Source organism: Zonotrichia albicollis, chromosome Z (genome assembly GCF_047830755.1).
Source record: "Zonotrichia albicollis isolate bZonAlb1 chromosome Z, bZonAlb1.hap1, whole genome shotgun sequence".
Classification (NCBI taxonomy): Eukaryota; Metazoa; Chordata; class Aves; order Passeriformes; family Passerellidae; genus Zonotrichia; species Zonotrichia albicollis.
In genome coordinates this window covers 16,846,641-16,861,838 of record NC_133860.1, presented here as the reverse complement: position 1 = coordinate 16,861,838, position 15,198 = coordinate 16,846,641, and the positions used below count along the sequence as shown (strand labels likewise).

The window sequence follows — 15,198 nt, the reverse complement described above, 5'->3', positions numbered from 1 at the left end:
AATAGAATGTAGGCGTCATATCTCTTCCCGCTCAAGCAAATACTGCGCTTTATCATGTGTGTTATTTGGCAGAAAACGTCTGGTGCCAACCAAAATCTTAATTACAGAATGGCGTTATACAAGTAGCTGATACCTGCAAAATATCAGCTCTAGAGTAGAAGGCTGATTAGATAACTTCTCAAATGCCTTTCCAAACTCATATTTATGGTGTTTTAAATAAATATATGGGACCTATTTCGGTAACTACCTTAGAGATTTGGGGCTTTTGTAGTCTTTTCATAAGTATTGGTCATCTATATAATACAGCTCTTGAAAGTACCTGAGTGCAAAATTGAAACAAGTATTCTCACATTCATGGAAAGCTGTAATTTGTCATTAGTTAGGGACTGGTTTGTAAATTTAGTGAACTTAAAATATATGCCCCTTATATCTTTATATGTTGGCAGCTTTCATCAGCGAAAATAATAAAATTGGCTTGCTCTTGTTTTAAGCTAGTCTTGGTTCTTAGTTATGACAATTTACAATTTTATGAAAAGCAGAACATTCTTCTGCTCTTCCCCCACAGCATCTTTCTATAAAGTATCCTCAAGTTGGTATTTCCAGAAGTGCTTCACTAGAGGACTTTAGAAAGATCTTTGTGAATCATATCAAACATTTCTCAGAACATTTCTCAATGATTTTACTTTCATCTTAGATACTCAAATATTAAAAAATATGCAAGAAGATTGGCTACTCCATATAAAATGATTATTTTTGTAAATTGTTTTTTGGTCATAATTGTTGAACAATGGAGTACAAAATCAGTAGTTGTTTCTGGATACTGATGAGTAAATGTATTGGGTCAAGTGGTCTGTTCTACCATTTAAGCAAACAGCTGTCAATGCAGAAGTATAGAGAAATCGCAGTAGGTGAGATGTGCTTGGTGGAATAAATGTAGTTTGCAATTTGTATAAAAACTGTGCTTCAAGCTGTAAAAACACATATTTTCAAGGGATTTAAATGACAAGGTAGTAGCTGTTATAAATATTTATTTGAAAGCTTTTTTCTTTTAGTTTATTATGTTCAAACCAAAATAATTTGTTCTGTGATTTGTGTTGATTGCCATGTTTATGTTTTCCAGTGTACTCCATCGTTAAAACTTAATATCCACTTTTAGTTTATTGCTTTCTCAGTGCTACATTGCTTATGCATGCAAAATCACATTAATGTTTCTTGGTCACTCATAAAGCCATGTGATGTCAGTAATGCCAAATGCTTGATGTCAACTTAAAAGTATCCTAAGTTTATTTTGACTGTGTATAAAACTACACTTTATACCTCACAGTTCTTGGTATTGCCCTCTTTCATTCTATATCATTTTCCTGAGGGATTACCGTTCTTCACAAGGCAGAGACTGAGTGTCAAAGCTAACAGAGGATGAGGCTGCTTGTCTTTCATGTTTTCAGGGTGGGAATGATAGTGAGTAGTGATGCTACTTCAGAAACGTGAAAGCAGAACTGCTTAGAGAACTCAGCAAGGCCGTTTTTCTGTTCTCTTTCAGGTGGAGATGGAGATATCTTACTGTCTTTCCTTCTTCACAGGGTTACACATCGTTCTGGAATGATTGCATCTCCTCAGGATTGCGTGGCTGTATGTTAATTGAATTGGCATTGCGGGGGCGTCTCCAGCTGGAGGCCTGTGGAATGAGGCGCAAAAGCCTGCTAACGAGAAAGGTAAGTGCAGGAGAATGGTCACATTCACTTGTCAGGCTCCACGCAATACAGGAGCTATAAATTACAGCTGGTTCTAAGAAAAAGCCTGGGTTTTTTTTTTCTTTATGTGAAGATGATGATTCTGAGTAATGACCTAAGGCAGATGTGCAAAGTTAAAAGTTGTTTCGGTGATGAGATGAAGTGCCTTGGAAGATCTCTGGTACCTGTTCTGTGCCCGTGTTTTGTTCCCTGCGTGTGTTTCTGGTGCTGTTGCCGACCAGCCGTTGGCACTGGCTCTGGCTGGGGCGGGGTGCCAGCAGTTACTGCCTGCCACAGTCTGCCAAAGGAACTGGATTTTGCAATGCCGGTGGGATGTGGGCTCACGCTGAAAGGAGCAGATAACTGCCAGACATCAGATGTGTCCTGCAAGCCACCAGTTTACTTCTGGTGCACACAGTGTTGCAGTTTTGCTTGCATTGCATGGGAAGGAAACCATCATTGTTCTTGGGACCCCTGAGAAAATAAAACTGTCTAGTTCAAGCATGAGGCAGGTGTGTTAAATTGGTTGTGCTCTCTGACCTTCAAGATGGCCACATCTCCACGGTCCTTTATAGAAGAGGGCTTAATTTTTTTACTTTTACCACTGAATTTTCCCTTTGTACAAAATGTGCAAAGTCATGCTCTTGGAAGAATTTATACTTCATCAGCATTAGAGGATACTTGTAAAATAAGCCTATTGAAAACCTGGTCAAATGTTGTCTGTCCACCCCAAATAAATTCTCTTATGGCACATTTCTCTGTCAATATTATCTTTTCTAAATTTTAAGGCAAGCTTGTGAATTCCCTAACCTTCTCCCAGCTCCCTTCACTTCAGAAAAATTGAACCTCTGTTCCGACAAACAGTCCCTACTTCTTTTAGCCTCGTTTAAGCATATTCAGCATTGATTAGTTCGCACATTTTTTTTTTTCCTCCAGAGCTTTTGGCTCCTTAGGCATTCAGTAATCTTCTTAGGCATTCAGTCAGGAGTTATTTTCATTCTGTGAAAACCTTGTCAGTTCTGTGTACTTGAAATATTAACTGTGAGGTTGCTGGGTTTTTTACGAAAATGGAAAAATAACTTGTATGTATATTCACTAAAGAATACAAGCAAAATTATTGGTCTGAGTTGTGATTGGGTTTTGTTTGATCGTGGTTGCATGTTTTTTGTTAAATTTTATCATGTGGTTTGTTTAAAGTGATCTAAAATCCACACAATTTAGAGGTTTTCTTATTCTGCTGTTGTAAGGTATTTGAGATACTTTTCAGTTTTCAGGCAGGAGGGTTCTATAAAAATATACATTAATTTAAAATTTAGATGAAGGTTGTTTTCTGCTTAAGTACTTCCCTGCAAATAAAATCCCTAAACACAGCACCTCCATCAGTTTAGAAATCAGTCTTGTGAATGACTTGTGTTATTTTGCACCTTATTTGAAGTTTTCCATTAACACTAAAGTTCAGTTTTGTTTCTGTGTTGGCCATATTTAAGTCTCTGCTCTGTCAATTGTCCTCCTTGTCCTGCTTCTGCAGGCTTTGCTCCCCATGCCCTTAGCTTTGGCTGTGAAATAAATACTGTGCCTAATAAGTGGAAAGAGCTGTCTAATAATATATCCAAGGTTGTAATTCAGGGGTGAAATAATTTACTTTGATCAGTTTAGTTTTTAATGGAACCACTCTCTTGGTCTTGTCAGCAGGTGGGGCACAAGTGATAAGGTGAGGTGAAGGGAGAGTAAACTCAAGTTTTTTGGGCAGTAGCACAGATTTATAACCAGCTAAGTGTGGCTTTAATATAATTAACTTGAAAGAATGATAGCTACTATGATTTTGACTTAAAGCCTTAAATCAGGTTGATCTCTGCTGATAGTATTTTGTACTTCAGAATGGGTCAAGATGCATTAAATCTATGATTGAATGCCATAGAGGGTGAAATGAGACTGAGAAAAGAGATGGACCTTAGTGAGACTTTGTAAATGGATATGATGTGTTACACATGGCAACATCCTTGTAAATTTGGCTTAAGAATATGTAATTGTCACACCATTTTGGAGTTCTGTCTACTGGCATCAATATTAAAAACCAATAAATGAATTTTGAGGTCTGCAAATGGTTATTGAGAATAGAAGATGGTACTCTACATTGCCTTACAGGCTCAGAGTGCAAACCAAATCAATAGAGTTATTAGAATCAAGAGGAATCCCAAAAAATCCTTGGCAGATTTTCTTTAATATTTTATTGCTAACAATTCTGAGCAATTCATGCAAGAATGAATTTTTTGTATTAAAACTAGAAAATGAAGTTTACTTAAAAATCTGTGCTTAATCTTTTAGCTTTGCTTAATTACAGAGCTTTTTTCTGAAAAATGCAAATTAAATATTCTGTATAATTGAAATTTCCTTAGTTGATAAGTACCAGGCAAATCTAGTACCTGATTCATCACTAAAAAATTGGAATAAAGAATATTTTTTTACAATCAGGCTAAGGACCAGCATCTCTGAAGAAACAGGATGTTCCCTGAACTATGGAACAGTATGACATTTCCAGAACACCTTTCTGACTACTCTAAAGTGTTAAGAAAAATAAGAGCTTTCATTTCCTGCTGTTCATATGTGTATATATATATATATATATATATATATATATATATATATATATATGTATGGAATTGTGTTGATGTATTCATTTTTCTATCAATCACCCGGTACCTTTTCCCTGATGCTTGTAAAGTGCTAGTTTGTAAACAATTTAAATTGCCAGATATAATAATAACAACTATTATTATTACTATTAACTGTAGTAGTATTGTTATTATCTGTAGTAATTCTTCTATAAATAGAGATGGATTTTATTTAAACATACTAACTTGAGCTAGTTTAATATGTAAGTTGTCATTTGGTGCTCTTGATTTTGTCTCCTGAAAAAAAATTGTATTTTTTTGCATGGTGTCTGTAACTACTTATACTGGTAAACAAGCAGTTATATTTTTTCATTTTATTATGTTCCTCTGAATCAGTTTTTTGTTGTGCTTTCCTGAGTGAAGAACTCAAATAATTTTAGAAGTTAAATAAGAGACTTATGTTGTATTGCATTTATTGTTGCAGGTTAAGGGGTTTATTAGTACATGTGTATTTTCCCTAGTACATGTGGTTTAACTGTAATTAAATGAAACTCTATTAGTTGGCAGTGGGTTCTTCAGAGCTGCAAAACTTACAGATGTTGTCATGAACCTATTTTTATCTCTTCATATATTGAAGAAAACTAGTTTTTGTACCTTTTTTTTGTTGTTATTTTCATGCAACCTTATTGTTTAACTCAGTATTTTGAATAAATTGACTTGAAGCAGAAAAATAGACTGTATTCAGAAACTGATTTAGTGCAATATACTTTGTTCTTGAGAGGTAATAATGGACCTGGCTAGATAAGTGAGTTACTTTCCTTCAAAATACAGCTTTTAATTTTAGCCCATTAAGGTTAATTTAAGTTACAGATTAACCTCAGGCTTAATGTATTTTGAATTAAAACCCATACTACTTTTTTTTGATAATGAAAATTTGCCTTTCTCAATGTTGCATATTCTTAAGAGAGAGTTTGTTATTTTAAAAAAAATTATTTTGGTTTTCCTAACAGGTAGGTTTTTTATTGATGGGTGTGTTTGTCATATATGAATTATGTCAAAATACTGACTGTGTTTTATTCATTCTTAGGTGATTTGCAAGTCAGATGCTCCTACAGGGGATGTTCTGCTTGATGAAGCTCTGAAACACATAAAAGAGACCCAGCCTCCTGAAACAGTACAAAATTGGATTGAACTGCTTAGTGGTAAGCCTTGCACATAACGTGTTTGCTTTTTTTACCCAAATAAAGCTAATTATCTGGCATCACTAGAGATTATATTGCAAGATTTTTTGAGAGAAAATATGCAAAAAAGTTAATTAGTCTGTCCTCTAGGGTAGTCTCTTGTTGATTGTAGCCTTTAATCAAATATAAGTAACTGTTGCTTTTGACTTAACTTGGTGCAGAAAGGATCTGTATGGAAGTGTCAGAGGACATCTCAACTCAGTGGAAGAGGTGCCTTTTGCTGACTCTGAAGTAAATCAGGACTGCACCCTGGAGATGTAACTGCCTTTCCCTGTGTTTGGAAATGATGGTTGGTGGAAGTTTGGAGCCTGAGCGTGTGCACTGAGTATTCAGATCTTTCAATAAAGAAAGGAGGTGAAGAGCTCATAGCTCGCACGTAAAACTTGAGGGTGATTTGGCCATTAATCATAAAGAAAAAATAAACTGTTAGGAGTTTTATTTTTTCATTAACTGAAGAAACATAATAAATATTTTTAAATGTTAGATACTTCTTGTTGATCAAAACAAAGTCTTCAGGATGAGTACTTTGCACACAGCTATCCCTGTAAAGCTAGTAAATAGTTGAGAAAGAATGAAGTGTCAGTGGTCATAGAATTTTGAACAGGTTTGGGTGGAAGGGACTTTCACAGGCCATCTAGTCCAGCCCCTCTGCAGTCACCCGGGACACCTTCCTCTGGACCACCCAGCTGGACATTGGATGCTTCCAGGGACAAGGCACCCACCACCTCTCTGGGCAATCCATTCTGGTGTCTGATTGTGAAAAACTTCTTCCTTGTATCCAATGTCAGCCAGCTCTCCTTCACTTTGAAACCATTATTCATGTCCCAGGCTCTGCTAAAGTGTCTGACCCCATCTTTTCTGCAGTCCCCCTTTAAGCCTAGAAAGGCTGCAGCAAGATTTCCTTAGAGCCTTCTCTTCTCCAGGCTGAGCTGCAGACAGAATTGATCACTAGCATTCGTCCGTTTTCACAAAGCACATAAATGCAGCTTCCTTGGAGTAGATCAGAGCTGTGCTTCATTTGTGCAAACAGCGCAGGAAAAAACCCTGCACTGTTGACCCTCATTGTCAACAATGTGGCTGTGAGGTTGGGTAATGAGATTTGGAAGTTGCCTGTGTAAAATCTGCCACTTCTTAAAACCGATAAGCTGCAGAAATGAGCAAAATCTCTTTGCCTTTCTCAGCTTTCCTGTTTTCTTTGTTCTTCCTATTCATTCTGCACCACCTTAAACAGCCTTCCTTGCACACCATTCATTCTCAGGTCCTTGTATCCCCCCTCTCCTGCTCCTTGGCTGTCAGGCAGGGGCGAGACTGGACTGCATGTCAGGAGGGGCCCGGCTGCTGCGGAGCCGTGCAGTTCAGTTCTCACTCAGCTCCCCTTGCCTCTTACGGCCGGCAAAAATAATTCATTTTTCTTGTCCCAAATACATAATTTGTGGTGACATTTCACCTCCTTTCCCAGTGCAATGCACATCAAGTTAGGACTGACTCAGAAAGGGTCAGCTAATGAATGAACTGGTGTTGTAGGTTTTCTTTGAGTTAAGCTAAGGCTTTCCTGACCCTGCTGAGCTTTGGCTCTGTGAATGAAGATAGTTGTCATCAGGGCTGTGGCTAAGGCTTGAATCAATAATTTTTACTAACATATGTTTATTAATTACTAATTCTTGGATGGCATTAGTGTTCTTCGGTTCCTGTGGTTTAGAGATCTGTCCTTCTGAAGAAAAATATTTCAGTGGGTCTTGGTGGGGGTTTTTATTTTTATTGGTTGACTGGTTTTGCTTTATTTTGCTTTATTTAATAAATTCATAAACTCTGTTAGAATTTTGCCTTGGGGACTAGGTCGATCTTGGAAAAAAATCTACCCATGGTTATCAGTGATGCAGAGTGCTACTTGGAGTTACAGTACGTGTGAGTTCAGAGCCGTCATGTGAATAAATACGTGGACATGTAAGGTGATGTTTCCAGGCTGATGTTTATAAGGTAGCCTCTAAAGAAAGCAAAGGTAGGGAATATAGACGTTTGGAGCAAAATGTCAGGTTTCCTGCAGATGTGGCAAACATCTCCGTGTCTGCAAAGTGTCTGTGTAATTGAAGAGCTTGGTCACAAGGTGTCACCACAGCACTGACTTTCAGCTGCATGGCAACTGCACAAAAATCTAGGAAGTAGCCTTTGCCCTGTAGAAGGTAATAAGGAAACCACTTTTTTGTGTTTGTGTGATAGTTTCATTTATGATCAAACTGGGGAATCGCATCCAGTGATGTGTAGTTGGACTTGTGTAGTTCAGGCCTGGTTGGGTTTTCTGCCTTTCACTCTGCAGTGGGAGTCACCTCATTTGTTTGCTTATCTTGACTGTTACTTGGATAAGTGCGTGTCACCCTCCTCCATCACAGCGGGAGAAACCTCAAAGTCACCTGTGGCTTATAGTTGTTGTTATTATTTTATGCTCATCAATAAATTTTTTAAAGTTTGGTACAGAAATTCTCATCATTTATGGAAAACCTCCCATCTATTTAATAAATACTTAAAGATTTTCCTTTTCTTGCCCCTTAAAATGCATAGGTCTTTTACATCAGGAGGAGATTATGATAAATTCTTAAGTAAGCTGGAATTAAAATTTTTAGCCTGTTAAATAAGCTCTTAAGCAAAGGTAGAATTCTCAGTGGTAAACAGTTTTAGTTGGAGCTGTTGATGCTGATTTTGTCCTTTGTCAGTTTCCTCTATGCATACAGTCACACACTCTGAAGGGCCCAGTTCTGCTGCTGTAACAAAAGGCATTAGAAATAATTTATATAGAAGCATTAAAGACTCTGTCTAATACATGGTTCATGTGGGCACACCTGTGCCCCACACACACTCACAGTGCATGGTCACTGTTTCATATGGTGGAGACAAGAAGGGGGAGAGGAGTGGAAACCAGCAGAAATAAAGAAATACACTGGGTAACTATGCATTAGCTTGTCTCTGTGGCAGAAGAAAAGCAGTAACACTTCTCCTGGTCTCTGACATGGTAAAAGACTGTAGAAAGGTGCTTAATTTTACTTTATTTTTATTGTTATTTAAATAAATACTGCATAACTGATTTTTTTTTATTATTTTACAATACAAGGTTTTTGTTTATTTTTCATATCTGTAATCAAGACATGGCCTAGCTATCGTTTCATCCAAACTGTCAGTGTACCCCAGAGCTGCTCCAAGGAGGTTCTCCTGGTCTCTGCCTCCACGGCAGGGATCAGAGAAATGCTGACAGGAGCACAGTGTCTTGTAGTCTGCTCTGTGATTTTGACAGCTCATTCTGCACCACAGAGGGGGGAAAAACCAAATCATTGCAGCAGTGCAGCTTAAACTTTGTCTGACTGCTGTGTGGTTTTCTTGCTGTTTTAGGTGAAACATGGAACCCACTGAAGTTGCACTACCAACTACGAAATGTCCGCGAGCGGCTAGCTAAAAATCTAGTGGAAAAAGGTGTACTGACAACAGAGAAACAGAACTTCCTTCTTTTTGACATGACCACGCACCCTCTCACCAACAACAACATCAAACAGCGCCTCATCAAGAAGGTCCAGGAGGCAGTTCTTGACAAGTGGGTGAACGACCCCCACCGTATGGACAAGCGCTTGCTGGCGCTCGTGTACTTAGCCCATGCCTCAGACGTCCTGGAGAACGCTTTTGCCCCCCTCCTGGATGAGCAGTATGATTTAGCCACAAAGAGAGTGCGGCAGCTCCTGGATTTAGACCCTGAGGTTGAATGTATGAAATCCAACACGAATGAGGTTCTGTGGGCTGTTGTAGCAGCTTTCACAAAGTAACTGCATTCAGACTGAAACGTTCTCTCTTCTTTCATGTAAACCAGTTTTTTCTCTTTTATTGACTATTCATGTTTTCTGTGATTTGTACCTTCTCACATGATGAATCGGCTTTTGTTTAATGGGAATTATAAGTGGTGTGTTCCTTACTTCTCTATCTGTATACAGGATTTTGCTGGTACAAGAGACTTTCCTGTTTAAAACAACAGAAGAAGGGTGAACTGCCATATTGGCATTCCATTTCCTATTCAGTTTGAGTTACCTTAAATACTTTGTTTAAATTTTCACCTCATTGTTATTGAAGTGGTTTGTCACCAAAGCTCCATGTTGAAGTGTCTGTCAGGACATTTTATACACAGATATTTTCAATTACATATAACAAAATTACTTAAAAAGCAGAAATGCCATTAAGCAGCTTTGTCAATAGTTCCTGTAAAATGCCCCATAAATTTTAATTTTCATGCAGGTCTCTTGTGTACTTATATTTTCATTAGAATGATAGCTGAATCATAACGCTAGTTTAGAAAGGTCCAATTGTTTCATAAACCAGTTTTTGGAGGGGATACATTCCATTATATTGTGTATATATAGTTCAAATTGTATATTAACAACTGCCCCATCTTAGTATTTTGCAAGATCTACTTACTTGTACACCTGGTGCCCCTTATTTGCTGTCAGCCATTGCCATCTGATGCAAAGAAAGGCCTTCTGCAGAGGTCCTGTGTGTGAAAGCTGTTTGTTTCCAGAGTCTCTGGAGTTTGCCATCCACGTATTCTCAGTCTATGCATTGCCTTTAAAAATTAGTGAATGGAAAGAGACTGCTTTCTGTCATTGGTACTTTTTTCTTTCCCTCCACTTCTGTATGGAAAAGACTCATGACCAGTACAATTCTTGAGTGCAGTTTTTTGTTTTGTACACAAATTAATGTTTGTCTCATAAACCTTGAACTATTTGACACTTCAAAAACAAAAAGTCAGTCCTAGCAGGTGTTGCATGTAAATGGTTAGCAAGTAATGGCAGCAGTTCAGAGAATTCAGATATCTGTAATGGGATGCTCTGCTATATTTTAATTTTTATATATACAATTATGCTGATTAGCACACTATTGTAAAAAAACCCAAAACCTATGTAAAACCCTGGCTTTTTAAAATTTATTGCCTCTTTGCCGCTGCTTATTATTTCCCATTAATTTCTCAGTGTAAATATTATGCATTGAAAGAATTAAGCATTGATTTCTATACTTTTTTCATCATACCAATGCAGATTTATAGTGGGGCTTACAGGTGTTTAGAAACCTTTTGGTTAATATTCAGAACAAGAATACTAGATGGTGTATAACTGTAGAGTTGAAATTTAAGAAATCCCTTAATCTGTATACTAGCTTTTTACCTACAGTAAATAAACTATGATCTTGAAAGTGCCTGAAACAGAGTAAGCATGTCACTTATACTTTTTTGTTGCTAATTAGAAAGGTTTTATTGCCTAACTGAAAGCTTTAGTTTATATCCTTCTTATTAGAAAGGGAGAATTTATATTAAGTAGTTCAAACTGACTTAATCAGTGGTGTTGCTCAGATCTGCAGGATTCATTGCTGGGACAGGCTGAATTAATTTGGGGAGTGTGCAACTGTGCCTGCCCTAGGTAGACCTCTTCAGTCTTGTGCACAGCTCTACAGCCTCATCTGTGACTGGACTTCCAATTTTGCACTTCATTTTCAATCATTGATATGCTTGAGTAGTTGACTGTAAAATGCAACTTAAATTCATCGTACCTCTAGAACCTTTTTTAAGAAAGGTTTTTAAAAATACGGTCCTTGACATTTAATGGCACACTGTTCTTTCAGTTCTTAATGCTATTTCTTTAGACAAATGAAATTAAAAGTATATTGTAAAGTATTTCAAACTCTGGTTTACAAATAAAAAGACAAACAGTATTCTCTCACTTGTAAGATGCTGTGTTGAAAACGTTGAGTGGCTTGGGCATGAACTTGGGACATCATCTTTTAAACGTTTCAGGCTGTGATTGCTTTTAAGTGTAAGGAAAATGAAAATTGCTGTGTTGCTCTTATATTTGACAGCTTATGGAATACTTTCTGTATACTTGCTAGTACATGCAGCTCACAGCTTTCATTGTCTCTCTCATGAGATCTGTTTTCTCATTTTCTTTTGCTCTTTGAGAGGAGGAGAAAGTAATTAGGCAGAAAGGTCAGAAAAATGGTGGAGTGTGCAGGAGCAAGTTATGTGCACAAAACTTTTTAAATGGCTTTGAAAATCTAAGCTACTTGAAGCATGTTTCAGACTGAAAATATCCTTCACAGTCCTTTTTCTGGCCTCTCTTCACCCTGTGAATATTTTCCATTTTCCTGCTGGTTTCATGTTTGGTTGTGGGGGATATTGGAGTTTTATCACCATTATAGTCTACATAGTTTAGAAGAAATCTATGGTTTAGAATCCTTTTTTAATCCCCTCCTTGAAAGATTATTTGGGGTTTTTTGGTTGGTTTTTTTTTTTTTTTTCCACACAGAGGATAACTGCACACAGTATTTATCAGCTTTATTTTGCTCAGATAGGACCTCTGACCATGATGGGGAGTCTGTTCTGGACATGTCAAAGAAATTGGATGTAAGTGAGGAAGGGTTTGGGAAGAACAGCAGTGTCTTTTGTTGGACCACCCGGTGTAAGCCTGGATGTGCAGGGGAAATAGATGAGCTTTTGGAGTCCTGAGCCCTAAAATTGTGCTTCCAAAAGCCCAAAACCGCCAGCAAGGTAAGTTTGGTAGGTTAACAGGAACTGATTTGGCTGACATCATTGCATTTGTTGCTATTTCAGGTTTTAAAAAATGGCTAAACATGGGAGACTGTGTTGATGAGATTCAGGTCCCCTTCTACCCGTGGGCTGCTACTGCAGCTCACGGAGACCTCCCTGGTTTCCAGACAGTTCTGTCTACTCCAAACCCTCGGCTCTCAGTGGCTGCTTCAAGTGAAGACTCTTGTCCAAAGCCTGAGCTTGAACACGTGCCTCAAGGAACAGCATGTATTATTCAGGGACACATTCTTTTAAAACAAACTTTCAAGTCAAAACCAGGATTTTGAAAGTTAAATCACTAAGCAGTGTACACACACACACACACACACACACACACACATTTTCACAGTCCTTGAGATTGACATTGTCCTCTCCTGTGTTTCTAGAGCTGGCATTACAGTGCTGTTACATGGACTGGTAGTGAAACGTGTGTACCATAAATTATGCTTTTGAGGCAAAATTTGCATAAGTGGCGGTAAAAGGCTGCTGACTGTGTGCTCGTGTGTTCATGCCCATTTCTCCTACAAGGTGAAGATATGTATTAACTGATGTGTTCTCTGTGAACTGGACTGAATCTGTACTGTAACAAAATAAAGCACTCTTTCATCTGTCAGCTGCAGGTGGTTACTGCGTATCACATGCATGCAATACCTAAAGGACATATTGTTTTTCATTTGGTCAGTAATTTCCAGTTTTTCCACAGGCTGCATTATTCACCAGTTTAAGAAACACCTTTTTTTAAAGGTTTTCATCAAAGTCTTAGCTCTCCTTCAGCTGGGCTCTAGGCAATTCAGGCATCTAAATTCTGTTATGTCCCAGTTATCCCTATTGTCCACCTTTTTCTGTGGAGGAGGGGTTTCCAGCTTCAGAGAAGTATGAATTTTTTTAAAAGTAATTTATTTTTGAAAAGAATTTTGTAAAAAGTAAGTTTATTCTGTGGAAATGCTTAATGCATTCAACAATTTAACTACTTAGGAAATGAGATGCTGTCAGGTGCTTTGAAGGTATTAAGTATAAAGTGAGATCTTAGGTGTGTGTATGGGGTGACTGCCTTGGGGCAGTGGTTGGGGAAGAAGCCTGGTCGAAGCTGTTGTCCTTGTTAATGTCTGAATAAGATCTGGAGTTTCCTCACAGTGGGTCTTGCTTTCTCCTGCCCACAGAACAGCAGCATGAAGCCTGTGGAAAGCTGATGGTAAGAAATGTCTTCTGACCCTGAAGAAAGCTGCTGTAGAAACACGGGAAAACCTGGCTCCCAGGACAGCAGATAAAACTAGGGAAAGAAATGCTGATAAATAGTAGCCTTTGGCTTTCCCCCTAACCTCCACCTTTCTGTTCTTCCAGATAATTTGCTGTTTCAACTTTTTTCTCCCCTGACTCTGGGCTCTGGTTTTTGTTTCTTGTCTTGTTGCTTGGTGACTTCAGCAAGTGTGGCCAGAAGGACCAGGGCAGTGATCGTCTCCCTGTACTCAGCCCTGGTGAAACCACACCTGGAGTTGTGTGTCCAGTTCTGGACCCTGTAATTCAGTGGGGCCATTTGAGGTGCTGAAGTGTGTCCAGAGGAGGGGAACACAGCTGGGGAAGCCTCTGGGACATAAATTCTCTGAGGAGCAGCTGAGGGAGCTGCGGAGGTTTATCCTGGAGAAAAGGAGGCTCAGGGACCTTGTCACTCTCTGCAACTCCCTGAAGGGAGGGTGTAGCCAGGTGGGCGTCAGGCTCTTCTCCCAGGGAAAAAGTGACAGAACAAGGGGAAATGGCCTCTAGTTGTGCCACGGGAGGTTCAAGTTGGACATTGGGAAGATTTTTTTTTATTGAAAGGGTGGTTAAGAACTGGAATGGGCTGCCTGGGAGGTGGTGGAGTCACCATTCCTGGAAGTTTTCAAGAAACAACTGGATGTGGCACTTAGTCCTGTGTTTTGGGTTCATAGTGAGTTGCAAGCTCATTGGTGTGCGTTAGAGGCCTGATGGGTAGGGCATATAGCTGTTAACTATAGTGTCATGGGATCAAAGCCCATCTGTCTAGTAAATTGGAGGCTCCTAGCTTAATTAAAGGACCTGAGTTGATTGCCCATCAAAGCCTCAAGGAGCCTCCTCTTTTTCAGCAAATGAGTTTGTCAAAAAGCCTTGATGGCTGAACTGAAGCAGCTGGTGGCCTGCTACAACTCATAACACCTGGTTTGTTAAGGTGAGCACAACCTGGTGCTAATTTATCTTGAAACTTCTCTTTGCCAGCTTCTAAAGCAAGTTATAGTCCATTCAGCAGGGAGAACTTGCAGCTGAGAGTAATGATTTTACTAGTTCTCTAATATAAGTACATTTTGTGAGCCAGCACTTCAAGGACTTGCTATCTCTCACTCAAGCTTTTTCTACAGTGAGAGTATTCTATACAATGGTAATTTTCTCTTTTGGGCTCTCTGCTTGTTAAAAGAGTTGAGTGTGTGCTGCAGGGCAAAGAAGCAGCTCTGTTTGGGTATTTATTTTTCCAAAGGTGTAGACACACATTATTTACAAGGTTACTTTATGTGTATATTATGTGATTAAAAGGGATAAGTGGGAGAAGAAAAAGGTATAATTACACTTAACAGTATGGTGGAATGAGTAATTTCTGTGGCACAATGAATTGAAATATTTTGGTCTTTCATTTGTTTTCTTGATTACCAATTCATCATTCAGTTAATTCTCATCTAGTGAATCTGGTATCTGCTCAAAAAGGGTTTGCCATCATCTAATGCACTAGTCCTTCAAGATTTGTATTCTGCTGCCCCTTTCTTTTTTACATTTATTCAAATCTCGCCTTTTTGTCCCTTTGACATGGGATTGATCTTGAAGGTAGATGTTAAAGAAGGCTTTGGTGGTTGTAAAGTGCAATGACAGGCAGTTTAAAAGCTTTCTTTGCTACTGCCCGGGCATCTTTATAGGCCTTTCTTTGTTTCCTGACTGTTCAAATGAAACCAAATCATGTCTCAACCAGTTTTTGGAATCCTGCTTTGGCTCCTTAAACTTCTCAGGACTTC

The 15,198-nt window shown here is 38.6% G+C and overlaps 1 protein-coding gene across 1 annotated transcript in view; it reads left to right on the top strand.

The window, feature by feature from the left end:
* GOLPH3 (golgi phosphoprotein 3) overlaps positions 1-12,800 on the top strand; it is a 31,109-nt gene extending 18,309 nt beyond the window's left edge. The window contains exons 2-4 of the mRNA XM_005488780.3: positions 1,581-1,712; positions 5,430-5,544; positions 8,962-12,800. Of these exons, the coding sequence (XP_005488837.2) occupies positions 1,581-1,712; positions 5,430-5,544; positions 8,962-9,386 (672 nt within the window). The 3' untranslated portion in view covers positions 9,387-12,800. The remainder of the gene's footprint in view (positions 1-1,580; positions 1,713-5,429; positions 5,545-8,961) is intronic.
* The last annotated feature ends 2,398 nt before the right edge of the window (positions 12,801-15,198 follow it).